This window comes from Athene noctua, chromosome 1 (genome assembly GCF_965140245.1).
Source record: "Athene noctua chromosome 1, bAthNoc1.hap1.1, whole genome shotgun sequence".
NCBI lineage: Eukaryota > Metazoa > Chordata > Aves > Strigiformes > Strigidae > Athene > Athene noctua.
In genome coordinates this window covers 118200375-118222093 of record NC_134037.1, presented here as the reverse complement: position 1 = coordinate 118222093, position 21719 = coordinate 118200375, and the positions used below count along the sequence as shown (strand labels likewise).

The window sequence follows — 21719 nt, the reverse complement described above, 5'->3', positions numbered from 1 at the left end:
CTTGAAGTACAAACTGTGGTTCCCAAACTGACAAGAGTCTTACTAGTTCCTTTGAATAAAAATAGGCAGCTGCAAGTAATTACAAGATTGAGACTTTCATTACATTTAGCACCACCATTAATATTTGGTCAAGTAACAAAGACTTGAAACTGTATTTTAGTTTTAATGGGTTTATTTTACTGTGCTTTCTATTTGTGGCCACGGATGGGTTTTAAAAGGAACTGTTGGACAAACTGTATGCAGAATTGGTACCATACAGAACCAGAGTCTGAAACTTGTGAATTTAATCCCCTGTCTGGAGAACCCGTCTGCTTTCATCACGGTATTCTGTTCCTAACTTTTCTCTGAATTGACTGTATCAGTCGATACTATCCCTACCAGTTGTTGCATCCAGACATGCTGAAAACTACTGGAAAGGATGAAGTATTTTATTATTCCCCTGGTTTTCTCCCTTTTGCTGTTCTGGTTTTCACTGACTGGATCCACATTAGGCCTTTCATGCCCATAGAATTTTCCAGGCGGGCTGGCTGACTGTTTCCTTCCACCACTCTGCTGGTGTGTGCCTAGAATGTGTAGACTGCTTCATTGACTCCTTTTCTGAGCTCTTAGTCTTTAGTTGTATGCTTTTTTTTTTTTTTTCCAAACAGTTGAGCTTGCCAGCCCATACTTCTGGCTTGCCTATATCTTCCCCTGAAAACTGGACTCCATCTTTAGTGCCTGAGCCAGCTGCCTGGCTCTGTGAAAGAGTGCAGGAACACGCACTCCAATCCAATTAACTCTTTCTTGTGAAAAAGACCAAATACCAAGAGGCAGCCAGGTTCTGGCTGGGAGGGGAAATGGGGAAAAAAAAGGTTTTGGGAAAATTAAATTGGTGAGTTAAAGCAGTTATTTTAGAAAAGAAGTCAAATATCATTAAGTCTGCACCTTTCTCACTTTCTTGAAGCAAATGGATTTGATTCACACTTTTCAGACGTGCTCTGTCAGGCTTCTGCTAATGCGAGGTGGATGTCACTCCAGTAGTTTGAGAGATACTGCTCTTAAGAGTGGTTCTGCAGTAGTAGAGCCTAGGTTTTTCTGAAGGAAAGCTGGATTTATAAATACTTGGGTTTTCTGTAAAGAAGCAAATTCTTCAGCAACTGGTCCAGCAGGATGTGCACTCTGGTCAAGACTGTTGGCATTAAAACATTTTGATTATAAAAAAAGGAAAATAGAGTTCTTACAGTGTAATGATGTTTAATGTTAAACTTGAACATCTGCCTGCACTGAGCTTTGAATTGGACAAATGAGGTGGACATGGGCTGATACCTGTACTTCTGAGGCTCTTAGGTTTCTGATAGCTAAAGAGGAAAAAGGTCTGGGTTGAATGTAAAATGCTTCAAGTGTTTGATCTTTGCTTATGTCTCTGTTTTATTAGGGGTTTTTAATGCTTTTCTACCTCTTTCCACAGTTGGTGTCCACTTTTCTTCATCCTATCTACTCTCTATTATTTCTGTTCAGTAAACTGTTCTGTGTTTCACTCTTGTTTCTCACAGTGTTTTGAACATTAAGAAGTAAATAATCTAATCTACCTCTGTGTGTATACATCCACTTCTTTGCTCTCTTCTTCATGTGCTGTCTTACCTTTCTTAGAGTCTGCCTCCTTTTTTTTGGTAGTGTACTACTTATCCCGTCCTTAGTCTAGGCTTGTAGCTGGGGCCAGGGAGTAAAAGCTGAGTTAAAAAACATTTCTTAATACATACAGAGGTCCTCTATTGCAGGTTCTATCTACCTGTTCCATAAATAGCAGTCTTAGTTGAAAGATCTAAAATCAAAACAGCATTGAAAATATTCTGGTAAGAAAACGACGTATATTCAGTATGGGTGTACGGTTTTATAGTATTTTGCATTTCACTTGTGTTCTATGTGCTGTTTCAAATCAACTCTGTGAAAATAATGAAATTAAACATACTAATAGCTTTCCAGGCATGTATTTTATGTGTTTCATTGTCCAGGAAAGGTAAGGAGGAGTGTACTAACAACCTGTCTCCAGTGACGTAACTCAGTTAAGGCTGTTTTGAATGTAGCCACACATATAGTGGTATATTGCGTTGGAGACTGCAGGCAGAGGTGCCTGAGGGAGTGAGAGGAGGAGGAGGCAGAGGTGCTGAGCACAGGGCAGCACTGCTCCGGGGCAGAGTGGGCATCAGCTGAAGTCCCAGGGCCGTGTGGGGAATGCAGTGTGTGTGAGGGAGCCAGGGCAGACACCTCCCAGTGCTGTGTGCTTCGGGGGTGATGGCCCAGTGCCTCACGTAGGTATCTTTTGCCCTCCGTAGCACCCAGTGTTGAGGCTGGGTGAGATATCTGGCTCCAGTTATGGCTGGCTGTAATATTTCTGTTTGCAGGGCTGACTTGGCTCTTTACTTGCCTCTGCTTCTCTACTGCCACTGTCCTGACTCCCTGTGTTGTACGGACAGGCAAATACACCACTTGCTTTGCTCTAATTTTGATACCAGAAAGGTGTTTGCCCAAGTGGCTGAGCCTCCTTGAGCCACCCTACAACCTTGCCATGTTTCTTGGTAGTACAGCAGCAGTAAATTCTAGAGTTTTAGGTTAGCTACAAATATTTTGACCTGGGCCGATCCGCTTGCATCTTTCACTGAGAAGGCTGTGTCTCTTCAGGTTTCATGACTAGTTTGGGAATCTCTGCACCACAAACCTTTGCAAAGCACTGCTGTACTCTGATCTTTCTTCTAAAAACTAATGTAGCTAACTGACAAATTGGTCACAAAATCAAGCACATCTTAATCCTGTGTTAAATTTGAGAAGCTTACTTCTAGATTTTTCCTCATCTGGTTCTTTTGTTAAGAAGAGGTTTTTTAGCTTTGTGTTCTTTCATGTGTTCCTCTTATTTTTGGTTCATCCTCCTTTTCCTCTAAATTAACACCAGTTTGTTGCCTTCCTCTTTCCTGTACCGCTTTTCCCTATGTAGTAATTATTTAGGGATCAAGACATTTTTTTGAAATGCTGCTTTATTAGAGCCCATGACCTCAGTGGTCAAAGATTATTTGGTAATAACTTTGTGGGAGTCTGTTTTCTTTGTTTTAGAGTCCTGTATTTATGCTTTAAGATGCTCCAAAGAGGCATGGCCACTTAGGCAGTTGACATTAAACAGTATTTACAAAATGCCCCCCCTTCATTTCATTGGACTAATTGATGTGAAGGCATTGAATTGAAGCAAGACTACTGCTTGACCCAGACTCAGTTGGTGTGCTTTCTTACATTGCATTTCTGGGTTGGGAAATAGCAAGGGATGAACTTTTAAGAGGCTTGTCTTGTGTTCCTGGCTCTTGAGTGAGTCTTTGAGTCTGTGTTGTGCATTTAGATACACTCAAAAACTTGCTTCCTTTTTGAGAGTTACAGGAGATAAGGGTCCGCTTAGGTTTATTACAGAATTTTACCTTATTTTAAGCTGCAGGGAAATATTTGCTCTAGTTTTTGTTTGTGTGTACCTTCGTTTTTCTTAAATAGGCCCATGAGCAAAAAAAAGTCTGTGTAGTTTCCTAGTAGCTTGGGAATATACTTGTATATTTAGAATATTGTATTGTATATGCCAGACAAGAGTAAATACAGATACTAGTTGATGTGTGATAGAATGTAGATAGATGTCATACTTACTGAGTGCTGGATTGCATCTTAGCAAGAATATTGATATTAATGTTTTAAGATTAAAAGAATGCATTTATTTTACAGGTGTTTATCTTATAGCTTTGGGTAGTTAACGGGGTAAGGTCCTTCAGGTACTGCTTTATTATATCTGAATCAGAGGAGATTGTACATCTGTGGATGGGCATGCAAAATTTGCCACACATTTCAGTTAGTGTGCTGAAGCAATGCAGTTGCTCACGTGGATAAATTTTTTACAAGAAGTAGAACTTATTTTCTTTGGCAATCCCCTTATTTCCAGGAGCCTTGCTTTTGAATTTGTCTTATTCCCTGGAATAATGTGTACAAATGGCTCAGATCTGTCACATGGTAGTCTGAAAATTGGTACAGACCAAGAAGAAGATGTGTCTTTTATTGTTATTACTTATAGAGGCTTTATTGTACTTCATAAAAAAGGGAATTCTAGACTCATAGTGTTCTAACTAAAAGTATTTAATGGAAATTATGTGGCAGTCTGTTTACGACTGAAGCTCTTTTTAGTCACTGAAGTCACTGTAAGATTCAGGTAGCTTTGTTATCTCACTAGGCTGATCTCACATCACTATCTCTTGCATTTTTTAATACTCAGTGTGCCAAGATGCTTACCTGTGGTCAGGCTATTTTGCATCTGAAGTACTAATTAATTATTTTTGAGAATGTATAGATAGCTTCAGCAAGATTCAAAGTAAATGAGTGAACGTTTTTCCAAGTCTTCCAAGGAGAAACTATTTTTGGTAGTGCTATGATTATCAAATAAAGCAAAGCACATATTGCTGTGGTGTTGGAAATTGCTTAGGGTAGAAGAGAAGAATTTATATATACAAATTTATTGTCTCTTAAAGAGGTTTTTTTTTTTCAGTTTAAATAAAGAAGACTGAATAAATGTGTATTTTTAAAAAAATCCTAGCTATTTTACCTTATTAATATTTTAAATATCTTAGCCTGTTAGCTCCACAAATGTCACCTGCTAAGGGCAATAAGTGTTTATATGGTTCTGTGCTGCTTCCTCTCTGTGATGATGACGACTTTCTGACCCTATTCTGCTGCTTTTATAACTGTTTCTGATGTTTGTTCCAAACTGCTACCTGTATTTGCAGAGTGTTCTTTCCAAGGTAGATTGTAAAAACATTTTTGCACTTTAATGCCCTCTCATGTTGGGTATCAAGTCACGCTGCATCTTGTGATCCAGCCCTGTGAGTGCTTACTTATGTAAAGCTGATCTTACTCTTGTCACGGGATTATTGCTGGTGTAAATGTTTGCAGTGTTCTAATGGTCAGTTACACTGAGGTGTTAATCACAAAGTCAAATAGTTTTCAGTTACTCTGTTAATTAGTATCTGCCTGAATAGCTCTTAAAATCTGAGCTCATTTCAGAGGTAAAAAACGTTGCCCCTGAGAGTCACAATGCTTGAATAACAGAAGGCTTGAAGTCGAAAGCAAAACTTCGCTAGTCATTATTCTCAGAACTTTGTTTTTGTGCTATGGCCATCTTCTTTCTTGCTTGTCCCTTGTAGACTGTCTGCTCTTGCATCCTGTGTTGTCTCTGTTTTGGTTTAGTTGGTAAAGTAGTATAGTACAAGTCCTACAGCAGTCTAATTGTACCTTTTCAAACAGCATCTCCTACTAGGCCTTTTGCAATTAAAAAAGCCCTCAACCAACCAAACCAACAAGATAACCCTTGTAAGGTACTTAGATTTGTAGAAGTAGTAAAGCATGTTTGTCAGACTTTCTGGTTCTCATCTGCTTGCTCAAAAGTTTTGTTTGTCACATTGTTTCTTTTCGGACTTCTCAGTGATTTAATACTCAGGAGTTTATTTTGTGTGACAGTGTTAAGTGTTCTGTGATGCTCTGAATCCTATAAATTTTCCTTTCCATCAGTAAACTTCTTAATTTGGTGGGACCCAGCTTACCTTTTGCTAGCTGTGGGGCAGAGGCTGCTCTGCATTCTCATTGATGTTAGTAGCTCACCCAGGTTACTCGGGGCAGGGAGTAGTGATTCGCTATTTTCCTTCTTTGGCAGAAAGCTTTTTTTAACATAGAACCTTTTAGTGTGATAGAAAAAAAGTGCATCCCATAGTCAAGTTGAAACAATAGTAGTAAAGTTCTTTCATACTATGTGATGCCAAAGATGTCTGTTACTCTGTAAACTTGGAAGTTAGGGGTCTTTGCAGGGTGTTAATTCAGTGATACACGTGTGTGCTTAGTAAATGACAGGTGAATTGTTCTATTTCTTCTCCTTTTCTCTTACAATTTACTCACCTGCATGCATCTTCCTTATTACTATTAATGAAAAGAGAAAGGACAAAAAGTAAATCACGGCTCTTGTGAACACTGCTTCTTTTTAAAACTCTGGGAGGGAGAAATTAAAGATCAGTCACCAGACCTCTTGAATATGCTATGATTTTCTCTGGCTGTTTGCACATTGACGTGCAAACCTGGAGCGTACAGATGTGAGGGGATGTCTCTTCCTGCAAATAACACCACTGACAGTGGGACCACCCAGCAGAGCAGTTGGTCAGAGCAGCCCTGAGATCGTGAGGCACAAGCAGGCTCATTTTGCCGGGCAAGGGAGAGACGGGGTTACCCGGCACAAAGGCTTGTGGCACTGCTTCAGATACAGCTGTTCTAGCACTCTTCAGCCATGAGTAATTAGGCAGCTCCACTGCTGTGAGTGCCAACAAGAGAGCTTAGGCACTAGCAGCTACCCTGTGAGTAGTTCAGCCTGGTCAGATGCTGCGAGCTGAGGCAGGGAGTAGGAAAAAGCTCCCTGCATGTGCTCAGTATCCACTCACGTGTTTTTGGCAGTGTTCCCTGTGATCCCCATCAGCCAGTCGATCTGTTGTAGGCCACTTGGTCGTGGTTTTTTTGAAGGAGGCTGAAGCCCTATGCCTACTAATAGTTTATGATGTTGGACATAATCCTAGGAAATGGGGTTTTGTGCAAGGGCCGAAAGGTTTTTGAGGTTACGTCTACTTCCTGAAACTCACGTTAGCATGAGGCAAAACCCCTTTGATACAGCTGTTGAACTTTTGGCACGTACAGTCCATCTTTGCTAAGTGCAGTTAGCAAAGTATCCTTAAACTGCAATGTTCATATGTACATTATTGTGTGGTAAAGGATATCTCAGTGTTTATAATGGTACCTTTGCATGTTTGAGAAGATGTCTGCAGAACTACTTGACCAATTTAACTGTGCATTGATTGCTGCTCAAACAGTATTGTCTCAAGGGTAGAAATACAGGTGTATTACAAGTAAGAGGTGGATTGTGATAATGGCATGCAAAAGTTGCAAAGAATGAGTGGTTAATGTAAATCACAACCTTTGCTTGCCTATCCCAAGGATTAGAACATCCTTTTACTGGATCTGATCTAAGTGCACAAAGATAGAAGGCTAAGCAGTGAACACTTGAACAACTCTAGAACGTACATCCCTCACGTCTTCAGCGAGTCACACTGCGGATCTCCGGTTGTCCAAGTCGTGTGTGTGTTGTGTGATGTCACCCGGCCATCAGGTCTGGCCATGTAATCGATCCACTGCAGCCTCAGGGCTTGCATGATCCTCTTCAAGAGGTGGAAGGATTTTACTGCCATCTATTTTTTCAGATAAAAATGTGCCAAGTTTTCTCTGCGCTCTCCAACAGTGGATAGTCTGTGTCCTGAATTATTATTCTTTGAGGAAGTCATCCATTCAAATCCATTTCTGTCAGTACAGAAATCCTGATGAACACATGCCAGAGGTATAGAAAAGGAGTTAAGATTTATTTGTCTTGTTGATACACTTATCATGGAAATACTCTTTGGCAGCAGAAACTGGTCATACTGATAAATGCCAGAGGGAGTTTGAAGTATGCTGTCTTGCACCACTGTTTCTAGAACATGCATGATCCCAAGGTTCAGATACTGCCAATATTTTACTTAAAGATCTGCCCCATTCTTGGACACTGTCACTCCTGCAGACTTACCCTTTGACTGTGGCTGATGGTTTTATAACTGATCAAACAATACACCGGTGAAGGCCAGTGATCCTTTTGTCCCGTCTGTGAAGGTGCTTCTGATAACTTCATTGCTTCAGTGTACTGCTTTGTCTGGTGTTGCTTCAAATGTTGGAAGCAAATTGGAGATTTTATCACTTATTCTCTAGTGAAGGTCTTGGATTTACTTGAACTTTCACAGCAAAAGGATGATGCTTTATTAAATGCCTTTGTAAAGTGCATCTTGTACGTGTTTATTATTTTCTTGTTAATAGTAAATAAAGGAAATGCTGTGTTATTATTTGAAATTATGAAAAAAATCTGATATTCAGCAGAGAGCAAGTGAAAGCCTCAGTACTCTAATTAAAGGGACTTTGCAAGAGATATGAATTTATTAGGCTGAAAACATTTCTATATAAAGGTGAATACTGTGCTACTGTAAGCTAAAACACAGATAGAATAACAGTTTTTATTACCCTTTAAAATGTACACTTGTGTAGAATCTTTTCCAGAGTGCTTGTTTCAGCATTTCACTGTACTTAACAAATACTTTCAAACAATGATATATTTAAAATTAGGGTGCGTTATAGTACTAGACTTAATTATTAAGTACCATCAAGGAACAGATGGCAAGAGAGGACACAACTGGTTTGCAGTCTGCATAGATTTAAGCATGAAGCCATTAAGCTATCACATTCCCATTTCTGATAGATTTTGGTCAATGAAAAATTAAAGACACATAATCCCTGATTATATGAGGTCTCAATCTGTAATTCACAACACTGGTAGTATTTCAAAACCAGAAGTTCACTCTGGAATCAGTAGTTTTAAACTAATGCATTATTGGGAGAGATGCTCTTGTCTGATTTTATTGCTGTTGAAATTAATGTATCTTGTCATAAGTAGGTTGCTCTTAAATGTAAAATTGCTTAAGGGTATCTGTTACTGCTTTGCTTCCTATTGACTTCTAGACAGATTTGCCCTATTTTGCTAGGCTATTTGCCACTGAAGCAGTTCCACCTAATAAAAGGAGCAATTCAGAGTTCAAAGCATGTACTGCCTTAAATGTTTATAGTGTAACTAGTGCAGTAGTCACTAGAATATTATGTTTTTAAAAAACTGGATTTAAAGCTATTTTTACAAAAGTCTATTTCAGAACTGATTTATTTTCAAAATTATTTCATTCGCATCTTGTATTTCCAACAGCATGTACTAGTTTATTTCACCGGTGTTGGACCCAATGTATTCTAATAAACAGAATTGTTTAGCATTAATAAAAATAAATTCTTACCAAAATTTTATTGGTCATAAAAATTGAACAATTCAACATAGGGATACAAGTAATTTATTAAAATCTGTAATAAATTAGTTGCCAAAAAATGTAAACAAATTTAAAGATGCACGCTCTTGAAAACGATACAAATTTTGGCAATTGATGTTTAGACATTTAGCTTTCTGTATGAAAAGTATTTGCACATCATATTTCATTAGTTTTTCTCATTAGTTATTTCAAATGCTTGATAAGAAAATTAGTATGTCTATTCCTGGTTTTGAACCAGTCTGACACAATACAATTATACAAAAAACAATGGAAAATATGCAGCTAACATCATGCTATGTTATTTCCTCTTCGAGAGGAACGCATTAAGCCATCAACATTTAGGAAGATGGACTATATTGACTAAATTAAGATTACTTAAAACGGTGTTTTGTAAATTAAGGAGACTACTGAGGTTTAGAGTTGGAGGCTTTGAGAGAATGAGGTTATCGGTATTGGAAATGAAGGTGGGTTTATTTTTTAAAATGATGACTCTTCTGCTGGATGACCTAGTTCTTTCGGTAACAGTGCATGGTGCAAGAAGTGATCCATCAGGCCTGTTCTTGGCTGTTTAATACATGTTGCAAGTTAAAACTGACAGTTCAAACCGAATCTGAAAGCTATAGAGCAGTGATTGAAGAATAGGGAACACTGGTAAATACAAACACTGAAGGATTCTTCTACCAAGTGGCCTCTATTTTAAATGTTTACGTTTCAACATGTGGATCATTTTTGTAGGTAGCCTATTAATAGTCTGTGTTTGTAAAGTATCAGTTAATGACATAATGTGGTTAGAAGGATGTAAATTACTGTAGTACAGAGGTGAAGTTCTGTTTGCACTGGAAGGTATTGAGAGCAGGATTTCACTTCAGGAAAGGTTAGAAACAATTTTTTTCCAAGTAGAAGTCATCCTGGTCATTGCTAACATGTACTGATTGAGACTGTCAAAAGACAACTTACCTCCCCTGTTTGAAGAATAATGAGCCAGCACAACAGTCTTTACCAAAAAAGTGACAAAATCCAAGAAGTAAAACTTTCCTACTAACTAGAGTGAGTTATTGAGGTTATATGTTTAATTCCATTAAAAATGACTGGTAGAGATTAATAATGTTAATACTCCTATTTAAGTAAGCTGATTTTATTGATGCTCAAGAGCAAGGGGTTAAACTTCTTGTTACCATGAACTCTTTTCAAGTTCTGCTGAAAAATATTAAGGGAACTTTGAGTTTTGTGTTTGTTGGACCTGTCAACATAATCTTTTGGCAAAATTTAAGATTATTAAAGTACATATGTTCTGTACACCAGGTTGTCCTGAGGCTAACATTCTGATTTTAATTGTTGATACTGTGCACTAGCAAAGGACCATGTGATTGGCCTGTGAGTTTTTTCAAGTGGTAAAGATACAATTCCAGAACACATCTGTGGCCCAAGCCTTCCCTGCAAAATTCACAGTCCCAGTAAACCATTTCCTGCAATTCATGCCAAAAAAAAAAAAAAAAAAAAGTGCAATGGTTTCTGTTTTAAGATACGGGAATGAATCATTTTGACCCAGAATAGTGTAACTTTTATCAAAAAAGAAGCCTGGAATTTCTATAAAACATGAGGAATGTGTATCAGTCATTGAGTTGGTCTTGATAGATGAAGATATGTACCACATGAAAAAACAAAAGCAAAAAATTCTGTATTTGGGAGGAGTGGGATACGTGGGTGAATTTATGGAAGTAAAGGAATGTTGCTTTACTTTCAAAAGTGGTTGAAATATCTAAACGAATCATTGATATCTATCAACATTATCTTTGACACAAAACTTATACCTCAGAATTTCTGATGGTCTTTGTTAGTACACTGTTGAATTTCTAAGGATTAGGATGAAGATGAAACACAAGAATGATTTGCTGTTGTACTGTTGCCAAGTGTCTGCTAAAGTGTTCTAAAAGTGCTCAGATTCCGTATCTGTTAGTGCATCATTTGAGAAATGTGAATTATTTATTTTTGGACTGTGAGGAGAAATGCTGGTATTCAGAAGCAAAGTGCAAGTATAAGTACAATGACACCTTACAGTTCCCGATCTTGACCAGATGTTATGGCTTCTAATTTAAAAAATTAATTTTCATATCATCAAATAAAACTCAAAGTTCACATGCTGCATCTTTGGTGTGTGCAAGACCCAGTAGTGAAATAATTGTCCAGCAAAACATGAGATGATGGTGACAAAGGTGTGGAACTAGGAATTTGTGTCCTAAGAAATCTTCAGGCTCTAATTGCCCATTTTTTTTCCTCCTTCACACAGATATGCTTGTCACTGATTGTTTCTGTGGTTGTTGAGGAATTTGTTTCTGTGTTCATTTCCCATTTGTTGTATGGGGATAGTAACAATTTGTCTTACGTGTGTAAAGATTTCTGTTTAGTACCATTGTGAAGCTGCAGTGCTATGCAAATATTCAAGTTTTTGTTCTCACAAGATCTAGTACGGCTTCTGAAATGAGAAAGTGTAGAGTCTGAGCTTTTATGACACTTGTGTTTTGAATTCTTGTGGTTGCACAGTAATTTTTGTGCTGATAATGAAATAAGAGCTATTACAATATCCAGGAAACTGCAGTGCCCTCTGTTTTGAGTGCACTAAAGGGAGAGTCATCTAAAATGTATGACTGTAGAAATGCTGCTGAAGATGATGAAAAAGCCTGGAGATAATCCGATAGTCGTTAAGATTAAAGATGAAGATTAAGGGCCCAAATCGGCCTTTTGGAGAGAGGAATGTAGAAATAGGAGACTTCAGCTGATCTCTGTATGTCATCAGGTCAGCAGGATTTATTCTGGATTTTCTCTTCTGATTTTAACAAATTTGAACGAATTCAGTTTGGAAAGGAGTTCAGTTCTGCACATCTGCAAAGCATAATCACTCTTAGCTCGTTTAGTTCCTTCTGCAGCTACAGGTTGGCTGAATTAATAAATCCAGATTGACATCTTAATCACATAGTTTTGGCTAATATATGCTAAAATGTACTGTAATTGTTTATAGTATTTTTAAGAATGTGGTGAAGGGCATTTAGGAATGAGGCAATTACCTGTGTAAGGATCTGTGTCCTAATTTTCCTAGATTTATATTCATATGTATGAGAAAAAAGATGTTATGCTTACTGCTTTTCTTGTCAAAATGACTGTGTTAGAGGTGTGGGTTGTAGATGATCTGACTTCCTCTCCCAGAAATGTTTCTTCTATGTTATTTCGATTTTATTTCTAATATACTTCTACATTATTTCTATCTAGTTTCTTCTACACTATTTCATGCTTACAGGCCAGGGTATTCTGATAGCAGTAAACTAAAGAAAAGACGTAAATGTGTCTTTTTAAAAGTTGTAACACGCTAAAACCAAAGAAAGCTGTAAAAGGCAAATAAAAGTTTGCTTAGGTAACTTAAAATTAAAAATATGTAAGATTTGTCTGTAGTGACACTTGTGCAGGAACCATGTGAACCTACCAAAGTGATAAATTGCATCAAGATAAATCATGATAATTCTGTGTTCAGTGGAGTAGAGGGAATAGCTCATTTGCAAGGGTTGGTTGTTGACACTTGGACATTACAGTTGAGTTGAGTATCTATATAGAAACATATGAATCACCTGTATATTGATGATCTCGACTACTCAGGTGTAGTTTCTTTAGATAAAATACATATTCTTAATGATGCATGTTCTTTTTGGGGTGTCCTTGCACAGCCATCAATTTGTGTGCATCCCTAGTATCTGGCTTTCAGGTTGCAGGGCCTCAGTGTCCTGCCAAGACAATTTGTGCTGACCTGTAAGCTGCTCTGTTTCGTCCCTTCTGAAGGAATCTTGCAGGAGCTTGCTCTGCGACGGATGTGCTTGTCAATCAGCAGATCCCAGTCTCCAGGGGCAGGGGTACCTGTGTGTCACCCAGTACCATGGTATGCCCAAGTAATTGAGGGGAGGCCTGGGAGGAGCCTTTGCGTGCTGCTTAGAGCCTACGCGATTCTCCTGTGGAAAAAGTCTGTGCAGATGTGGACCTGCCCTGAAGTGTGAAACTAAATGAAGCATCCTCTGTACCATGTATAGAACAGCTACTTCTCTTTTAGACAGCACTTGTACTAGAAAATTGACAAATCAGGGGTTTTTTTGGCAGTGGTATTGCTTTTCCCTTGGTATTTGGTTGTGTCTGCTACAATATTCAGGTCATTTCTGCACTATACCAAGTTACTTCTCTTTCTGCAGTTGATTCCCAAGTCTAATCCTTTGCCTGAACATGTTGTTACTCAGTTCCCTTACACTGCTGTCACACCACTTTTGTACTTTATCAGGGTTGTTCTCAATTGTCATAGTGTTCTCTGAAGGTTTTCTTGGGTTTTGTTGGGTTTTTTTAATTCCTCCCAGTTTTTGCCAATGGCAGTTCTGCTAAGTGTATTTTGTGTTCCATTGTCTTAAATCATTAATGACAGTGTTGAATAAAACCAGGCCCAGCAGGCACACACCCTTGTGGGAACCTCCAGTTTGACAGTGAGAAGTTGGTAGTTTCTTGTTTGAGTGCAGTACTCCAGCCAGCTGCACACTGATCTGATGATATCGCTAAACAATACAAATAGTATCATTAACTAATAGAAGTTGTGTTGTGCAACTGTCTCAAGTATCTTTGTAAAAGTTAAACTTCACATTGGCCATCACTTCTGAATTCTCTAAGCCTTTTACAGGGTATTGTGGGTGAGCTGCATTGATTCTGCATTGTTTTCCTTGAAAGATCACAATGAGTGGTTGTCATGCTGTCTTGTATGTGACTAATAACGTGGTATGTTATGAGATATTTAAAAAGGGTGACTCATCTGCATTTCCTCAGATCCTTCTGACTTTGTGGAGGAAAAAGGGATTGATTTCCTATCTGAAGCCAAGATAAACCAGAGAAAAATCTGGTAGTATGTGCAAGTACATGAGAAAACCTCCAATTAATAATCCCTTTGTTGACAGATTTCAGTCATCTGTAAATAAATCTAATTTAATTTAGGGTGTGTTAGCATGATGTATTTCATATTCCTTATGGTTCTAAAAATTAAAACTTACATTCTGCTTTTGTGCCTCATGATAGTAAAATAGCATTGTATAGTCTTTGGGTATACAGACATTTGTTAATGTAGCCAGACTGAATTCCGTTATTTGTAATTGTCTGCATCAGTGAGAATGATTCCTTATGTCTGCAGTGTGTGCTGGAATATTTACTTTACAGCTTTCTGTATCCCATCAGGGATGGGGCTGCTTGTGGAGAAGTGCAGAGCCACAAAACCTTTCTTCTCATCCTCAGTCTCCTGTAGTGGGGATGGGTGCTCTCAATTATATACTGCGTTAATAGCCAAAAAGGGGGCTGATCTGAGGACCTCTATCGGACACAGATGTTTCAAGTTACTTCTTGCTGCCTTTGGCAGTCACTTCCATGGCTCCTTATTTACTTGTTGAGGGGAAAAAAAGGGGCATGGTAACTAAAGCAAGAAGTTGTTACGCTGTCACATTAACTATATCATTTGTGTTGGATAGAGTGCTTTAAGGATTAATGTTCAGTGTGTTTAACTTATTCTTTTTTTTTTTTTTCCCCAGTAATCCAAAGTCTGCTAATCAGAGGATAAACAAAAAAGTAAACAATGATGCATCATTAAGGATTCAAAATTTGTCTATTTTGGTGAAACAAATAAAAACTTACTATCAGGTCAGTAATTGTTTCTTATGTTTTGCCTGGAATTGTTTCTAAGTATTCTTTTATAGCTTATACCTTTAAGGGTGACAAAAATAAGATTAATATTTTGAGATACTTGTAGGGATGGTTGTTTATAAATCTGGTCAAATTGTTTATCACGCTTAACTTACAGCCATGTTAGTAATCTGGAAACATTTGTCTGTGAATGGTGATCTGGTTATATAAAATATATTCTGCATGGTCAGTTACTCATATAGTACATTAAGCAGTATTGGTTGGTATTTTCTGAATTGAGGCAAGTTTTGTACCTATGGGAGAAATTATTACATGGCAGCTACTACATGTGGGCATAAGTGCTGCCCGCTAAGACCCATGTGCTTTCCCATTTCCTGAGGGTGGTCATTTCTGACCAGGCCTTAGTGTTTCACAACTGGTGCAACAGAAGGCTCAAGCACTGACAGGATTGATCTTATTTGAACACAAAGCATTCCCGGGGCAGCTTTGGCCTTACAGTGTCAGCCAGTTTTATACAATACTATCAGGCAGAATTGCTTGCGTTGAGGTAACTTACCTTTGAATTATTCAGAATTGTGAATGTTGCTCCAGACTTCTGTGATAGAAATAAATAGAGCTTTTTAAAAATAATAATCAAGAAATGTTAAAATAGGTCACCATGCCTTTAATGGTTCAAGTTTGTCCTGTGTAAGTGTAAGCTATAGATAACTGCACACACTTTTTTCCCCCTTTCTCTCCCCAGTCTTGCAGACTTTAGTCTTGTGAGATGCCAGCCTTTTCAGAATAGTACGTGTGAGGGAACTTGCAAACATCACAGGTCTGGCATTTTAGTAGGAGTAAAAGCCTTTAGTAGCCTAACTGGAACACTTGTTGAGATTTAAAGTGGCTTTTTGCATGTGTTGGCGTTCACTCAGGTACACCCACATGCATGCAGGGAGGTTTATGCATTGTGATAGTTCACTGGGTTTGGAGAGAAGTGTTACAGGATGGACTGAAGTCTTTGTTTCCGCCCAGTCTGGGTGCACCTCGTGTTTCCCGCAACCTGTGCATGGGTTAGCAAGGCAGCTTAGCAAACTTGCTTTCAGGAAGGGGTCGGTTTAGTTCCTGTCACCTGTGAAGTGACCCAGCTCAGAAAAGGCAGTGCTTGATGGATGCCTTGGAATCCATGGAGAGGCCTCTCTCAGCCTGGGGTATGCCTGGCAGAGGAGGGAGCCTGCACGCCACAGTGCTACAGGCAGCTGTCTGCATAGGCATCAGGCATCCTGCACGTCCTCAGCAGCCTGCCCAAGATCCAAGAGTAAGGCAACATGGAGAATAATGGCTGCGATGAGCTACAAGGTTGATTAACCTCTGGAATATTACAGTAGGAATGTTAGTGACAGATACTGGGATTTTTCATTTTGAGCATTATGTTATCCTGACTCTTAAAACTTTTTATTGTGAACTTGTCCATGCTAGTTTACTCCACATATTTTCACAACATGGGTGGAAAACAGTGTCTCAATTTAGCAAATAATTGCATCAGTGTTGTATATATACTGGTCAAAAAACCTACACTGATAGAATATAACTTTCAAAATAAGAAAGCTACATTAAATTCCACAAGTTTTTTGGTTCATCTTTGTTCTTCTCTGCAATTACAATTGCATCTTTTTTTCCAGGGAAGCTACTTAACTTCCTTACAGCATCACCAAGCTCTTACTAGGTCTCAGAACAGTCTTTTGAGCCTACACATTTCCTGGCAGCATAAGAATGTGGAATTGTTCTCACCAACTGATTCAGGAGAACTGATCCCCCTATAAGTTTTGGTGGGCTTGGGAGATTTGAATACAGTGAGCTTCCATGACTCTCATGGGTGCTCTGTCAGCCTCATTTGACATGATGTGAAAGTCTTTAATAAAGTAAATGCTAATGAACTCTAAAAGTTTGTACAAGCAAGGCAGAATTTTGTAAACAGGCTTAGTTTATTTTTGTAGGTTAAACATCAGTTAAAAGAAGTCTGTGAATTTTGAGCTGCACAGGTTCCAATTTCAGGTTTTTAATAGAAGCAGTCATTTCAAAAACAAACAAAACCTGAGAGCAGTTACAGCAAACTTGCTGGTGAAGTTAACACTGTGTGACAGATAAGGTGGGAGACATTGAAGCAAGGTAGAGGTGTTGCAGAGGTGTTGTAAGAAAAGAGGTGCTAATGTCGTTAGTCCATGGAGGACACATTTCTTGGTTACTACTGTTTGTGCTCTGCTTCACAGTAAGAAAAGCTTTATAATGGCATCATGGAATTATTTGAGCTATTACAAAAAAACCACACAACAAAAAAGCCACCAAGCCTCCACTCTTCACAGTATATGATTTTCTTTTGTAGTAGCTATAAGTACTCATTGAATTCCTCATATTTTATCAGTTCTTCATTGATTCAAAACTTTGTGATGCACTTTGTATCTCTTTTTTAATTTGAAAATTGTCTTTAGACTCAGAAGTACAAAGAGTCATGGTGGGTGGAAATTCATGATGTTTGAGTAGGTCAAAACTTTTCTCCCTCCTTCTATTTGTCTTAGGCATGTGCAATGAGAGTACACATCTTTCAGTCTAGTATTAATTCAGATAGAATGTTTTTGTTTATTCTATTAACTGGTGCGAAGTATAGCTACAGCTAATAATTTCTACAGATGTTTTTCAAGAATGCTGACATTTTTCAAATGTGACATCAAATGAGTTGACTTAGGTTTTTAGATGACAATATGACCCATAATATGTGCCTTTTGGATGCAAAGCAGCGATGGTTCTGGAATATGTTGCTTTGGAGTATGAACATTTTATGTATTAATGAACCTGTCACTGTGGAAAAACAAAAGCATGACTCCAGAGCTGCTGATAGGATGGCATCTGCTGTGAATAAACATCTGGGAACAGGAGGAAGACTATTCTGCTTCAGAAGAATTAGGCTCTGTCTAGACTGGGGATTTGCCCCGATTACAGCCATTACTGGCTGGCAGGAACTCTCCATTGAAACAATCTATAGACTAGATAGGCAAAGCTGCTGCTCCAGCGTGGGTGACTTAGAAGCTAAAACTCTGCCTGATCATGCAAATAAGATTTTGTACCTTTATGTTCAGGATTGTCCCAGGATAACTGCAGGAAAAAAGCTGTAACATTCACATCCCCATTTGGGCGAGGCCACCAAGATAGGAAACAGAGGACGTTGGATATTTAATAGTATAAATGCAATCTAGAGGCAATAAAATCTATCAATAAGCTGGTCAGAGAAACATCAACACTATAATAATTTAAAGGAGTCTTGCTGCATTCTGAGGCACAGAATCTAATTGGTTTAAGATCCATAAGTCAGCTTATTCCCACGAGAGGTTTTTACTGTGTTGAGATGATCTTGCAAACCAGTAAAACAGGGCTTCTGTAGAAGTAATTCATACTTGCAAGTTGCTTCTTTTAAATTAGAGTCCGTATAGTTCAATATTGAACATGTATGTATGAAGACCTGGAAAGTTTTAAAACTACTTACCACTAAAGAGAAATTAATATGATGTGGTTAGTATTTGATGTTTGCTTCCCTTCAATACATGTATATATGATTTAAATAGTATTTTAATTAATTTTTATAGGAGAATTTGCAGCAATTGATCATGATGTCTTTGCCAAATGTGTTAATAATTGGCAAAAATCCTTTTTCTGGTAAGTTTATTTTTAATAAACCTAATATTTTTTATTTTAATTTGAAATTTTATATAGGTATAATAATTTCTGTTATTTCATTGGTAATACAATTCTTATTGGATTAAGTCTTTCAACAGAAGCTTGTGTAAATACTTTCAGCAAATAAGTGATTTTATAATGATGAGTAACAATTTCTTTGTTCACACCCAAGGTCCACGCCTTACAAAAATGTGTTCTGTCCAAAGCTCAGCACTGGCTGTCACTAGGATTTATACTGAAACAAAGTGCATTTCTCAGCAACCAGTGAGCCGCTGATATGAGAAAAATATAAGTATTCCCAGCTACTACACTTTCAACTTCCTTTACCTAATCCACTCGTGAGAAAATTGGCAGTTCAGTGCATCTCACTTGATCCAGCTTCGAATTCTTGTTTTTCATCCCCCAAAAGTCTCCTGCTTCTCTTACATCGTTACCTGAAAAATATTGCAATTACCTTTTTGCTTTCTCCCCTGAACTGATGCTGTCTTCTCCATGCTCCCACCTTCTCTGCTTCCAGCTCTGAAAGTTGCAATTTTCAGACCAAGAAAATTAGCCTGTATGGACCCAGCTGACTATCCACAGCCACTTGGGAATCTCTGCACCATGCTCTCAATTCCAGAAGCACGGAGCAGACACACCTGGCCTGCATGGAGCCACTATGGATTGGGCAGAATTTATTTACTTGGGTCTTATGTGTCCCAGGTGTTCTACTTCTGATGTTCTAGCACCTCAGCAGAGAGGTTAGGAACTGCTCTAACAGGCTGTGTAGCTTCCCCTGGCTTTTTTTATTTATTTAAGATGTCTTATATGCCATGCTTCTGTGTACGTGAGACAAGATCTTTCTCATGAGCAAGAAGAACCATCTGTGTTACCTCACTTGACAATTTCAGGGTTCATGATGTTGATACTTTCCATATCTCATCTGCATATATCCCATTTATGTAGGTATCTTGATTTAATTTTTTTTAATTTTTACTTCCTGCTTTTGAATATCGCTGCTTTTGCTTCTGAGGTCACAGCCTTTTAAGTTTCATGTGTAGATGCTGCATTCCATCGTGTGCACCCAGAAGTGTGAATGTGGTCTCTTCCAAAAGAACAGAATGCATCATGCTTTTATATTTTGATTCCAGACTTTCTTCAGGTTTTTGGAAGACTCCATGGATTTGCCTAGAGACCAGATTTAGTTGAAAAACAAATTTTTTTTAAAAAAAGTCATAGTATTGTTTTTGTAGTAACTTCTTTTTATTCTTAAGATAGTGTGACAAAATACATCTTAACAACATGGTGTAGTATAAGATGAAATTTTATTAAAAATGCACTACAAAACCCCACAAAGATAATTTAGTATTCAGTTGTATACATAAAAACCCTATGCTTTAGTCATTAATAAGAAAGCTTCTTCCTGGTTTGGGACCTCAGCTAAGTCTATGCAGCTTTTGTAGTTTGGCATCTGGAACCTCAAGCGTGTATGTATTGTTCTCCTGGGGCGATGTGACTGGATTTGTGAGAAAATATGGCTTTGCTCTAGCATAGCATAGTAAAAATTTTGGTTATGTATGGACAGTATTCTTGAAGGTGTTTCAGATTCCTGCTTGAGTTCATCATGGTGTTTGATCTAAATCAGAAGATAGACCTGTTCTTTGGGGTTCCATCCAGGACTTTTTCCCCTTGAAAGTTAAGCCTGATCTTTCTGTGTTAACTTAAAGAGGACCCCATCCCTGTAGGGATATTTAAGCTTTTTTCTCCGTTGGGCAAGTGTAGCAAAATCCAACTTTAGTGACCTTTTGAGAGACTGGCTGTATTAATCTGACTACATCAAGGCAAGCCCCTGTATTAAAAATCAGTTCTCTGATAGTGGTTAGGATTTGGTCCACTGAAGCTTTGGCCGTTGCTGTGATTTTTCTTAGGAATGTTTCCTCGTTTTTTCCCCTTTGCACTTATGGAATGATGAGCAGAGAAGTACCAGAAGATGACAAATTGCAGAGGGCAAGGTCAGATAAGATTTCAGGAAGAGAAACATGTTTGTATCAGAGGCAGTTGGCTAATCAAGGGGAATGTAGATAGAATGCTGGTAAAAAGAGGTCATCAGAGACTTTATCAAGTAACATTTCAGTTGAGCTAATTGGCAGGAAGCCAGTTTGAGGAGAAAACTGGAGGAGAAGAGCTACAGGCTGTGATTGTAAATGTTAACTTAAATTACAGAGGAAAAGGGAAAAGGAGATAATAATTAAGCAAATGCTTTTTAATGGGGGAAGAGGAAAGATTAAAACCAGTTCATATTTCTGAGGGAGCAAGCCAGGGGAGGATGGAAGGCTGCAGAGGATATAAAGTCAGGGATAAGAGTGAGGGCAGCGAAGATCAAAGGATAGGGCAGGGTAGGGACAAAGTTCAAGCAGCAAGTTAGAGGGTGTAGAAAAGAATCATCTATTTCTGTATTTGTGATGCAGAAAAAGGGAGAAAAAAAATACACGATGGTTGGTAGCTGTGGTAAGCTGGAGTTGTTCGATATTTTACTGTGTTCCTTCAGAGAATGTAGGGGAGAGACAGGGAAATGATATTCAGGTAGGCTTTTAAAAGGCGGTCAAGCGGTGCTGAAGCAGTGTGCAAATCAGCATCCAAAGAGGAGTTTGGGGATTGCTTTAAAAAAACAAAAAAAAAGCGTGATGAATTTTATTGGGTTAAGTGAATGTAGGATGTGAGATGTTGGCATGGATTCCTTCTGTTACAATATTCTGGTTAATCTTTGTTGATTAAGAGAGGCAGCCAGGTGGAATTTCTTTCTTCAGTTGAAGTAGTGTGCTTCTGATAAAACATGTTCATTGATGTTTTCTATTTCTATGTGAAAGACTTCACAACTCGAGTCTTTGGGATACAAGGAGTCTGTATAAATGATTAAAGATCTCCCATTTGAGTTCATGTTCTTCGTGGCATATCTCCTTGACAAACCTTTTCTGAAAAATTTAAACATTGCATGTTCACTGGGATTATACATATCTCCCTGTAAAAGGAACAGGTTGAGTCCATGTTGAAAAAAGTTTCTATAATATTGTAATGCACAGAGAATTCCTGAAGCCGTGAGGAAGGTGGAGAAGCTTAGCATGTCTTTCATCTCTGCTTTATGGCAGCAGGCTTGACTACTGAAAGCTAGTCAAAATTGTTAAGAGGTCCGTATCCTTTTAGGATTTTCTTCATTTCATTTTAATTTCTGCTTTTGATCAAGATTACCTTGTATCTGTAACTTTTTGAGAAGGATTTCATATTTGCTTCCCTTTCAAAATACTGTAGTGGATCAAACAAAAGAACAGTTTTTCAAGTGCTTGTAAGTGTATGGTTACG

General features: G+C 38.2%; 1 protein-coding gene across 15 annotated transcripts in view; it reads left to right on the top strand.

Annotated features, from left to right (window-relative positions):
* CCDC88A (coiled-coil domain containing 88A) overlaps positions 1-21719 on the top strand; it is a 79669-nt gene that overhangs the window by 4822 nt on the left and 53128 nt on the right. For all 15 annotated transcript variants that reach the window (XM_074906215.1, XM_074906680.1, XM_074906956.1 and 12 more), the window contains exons 3-4: positions 14564-14672; positions 18293-18362. In XM_074906215.1, the coding sequence (XP_074762316.1) occupies positions 14564-14672; positions 18293-18362 (179 nt within the window). The remainder of the gene's footprint in view (positions 1-14563; positions 14673-18292; positions 18363-21719) is intronic.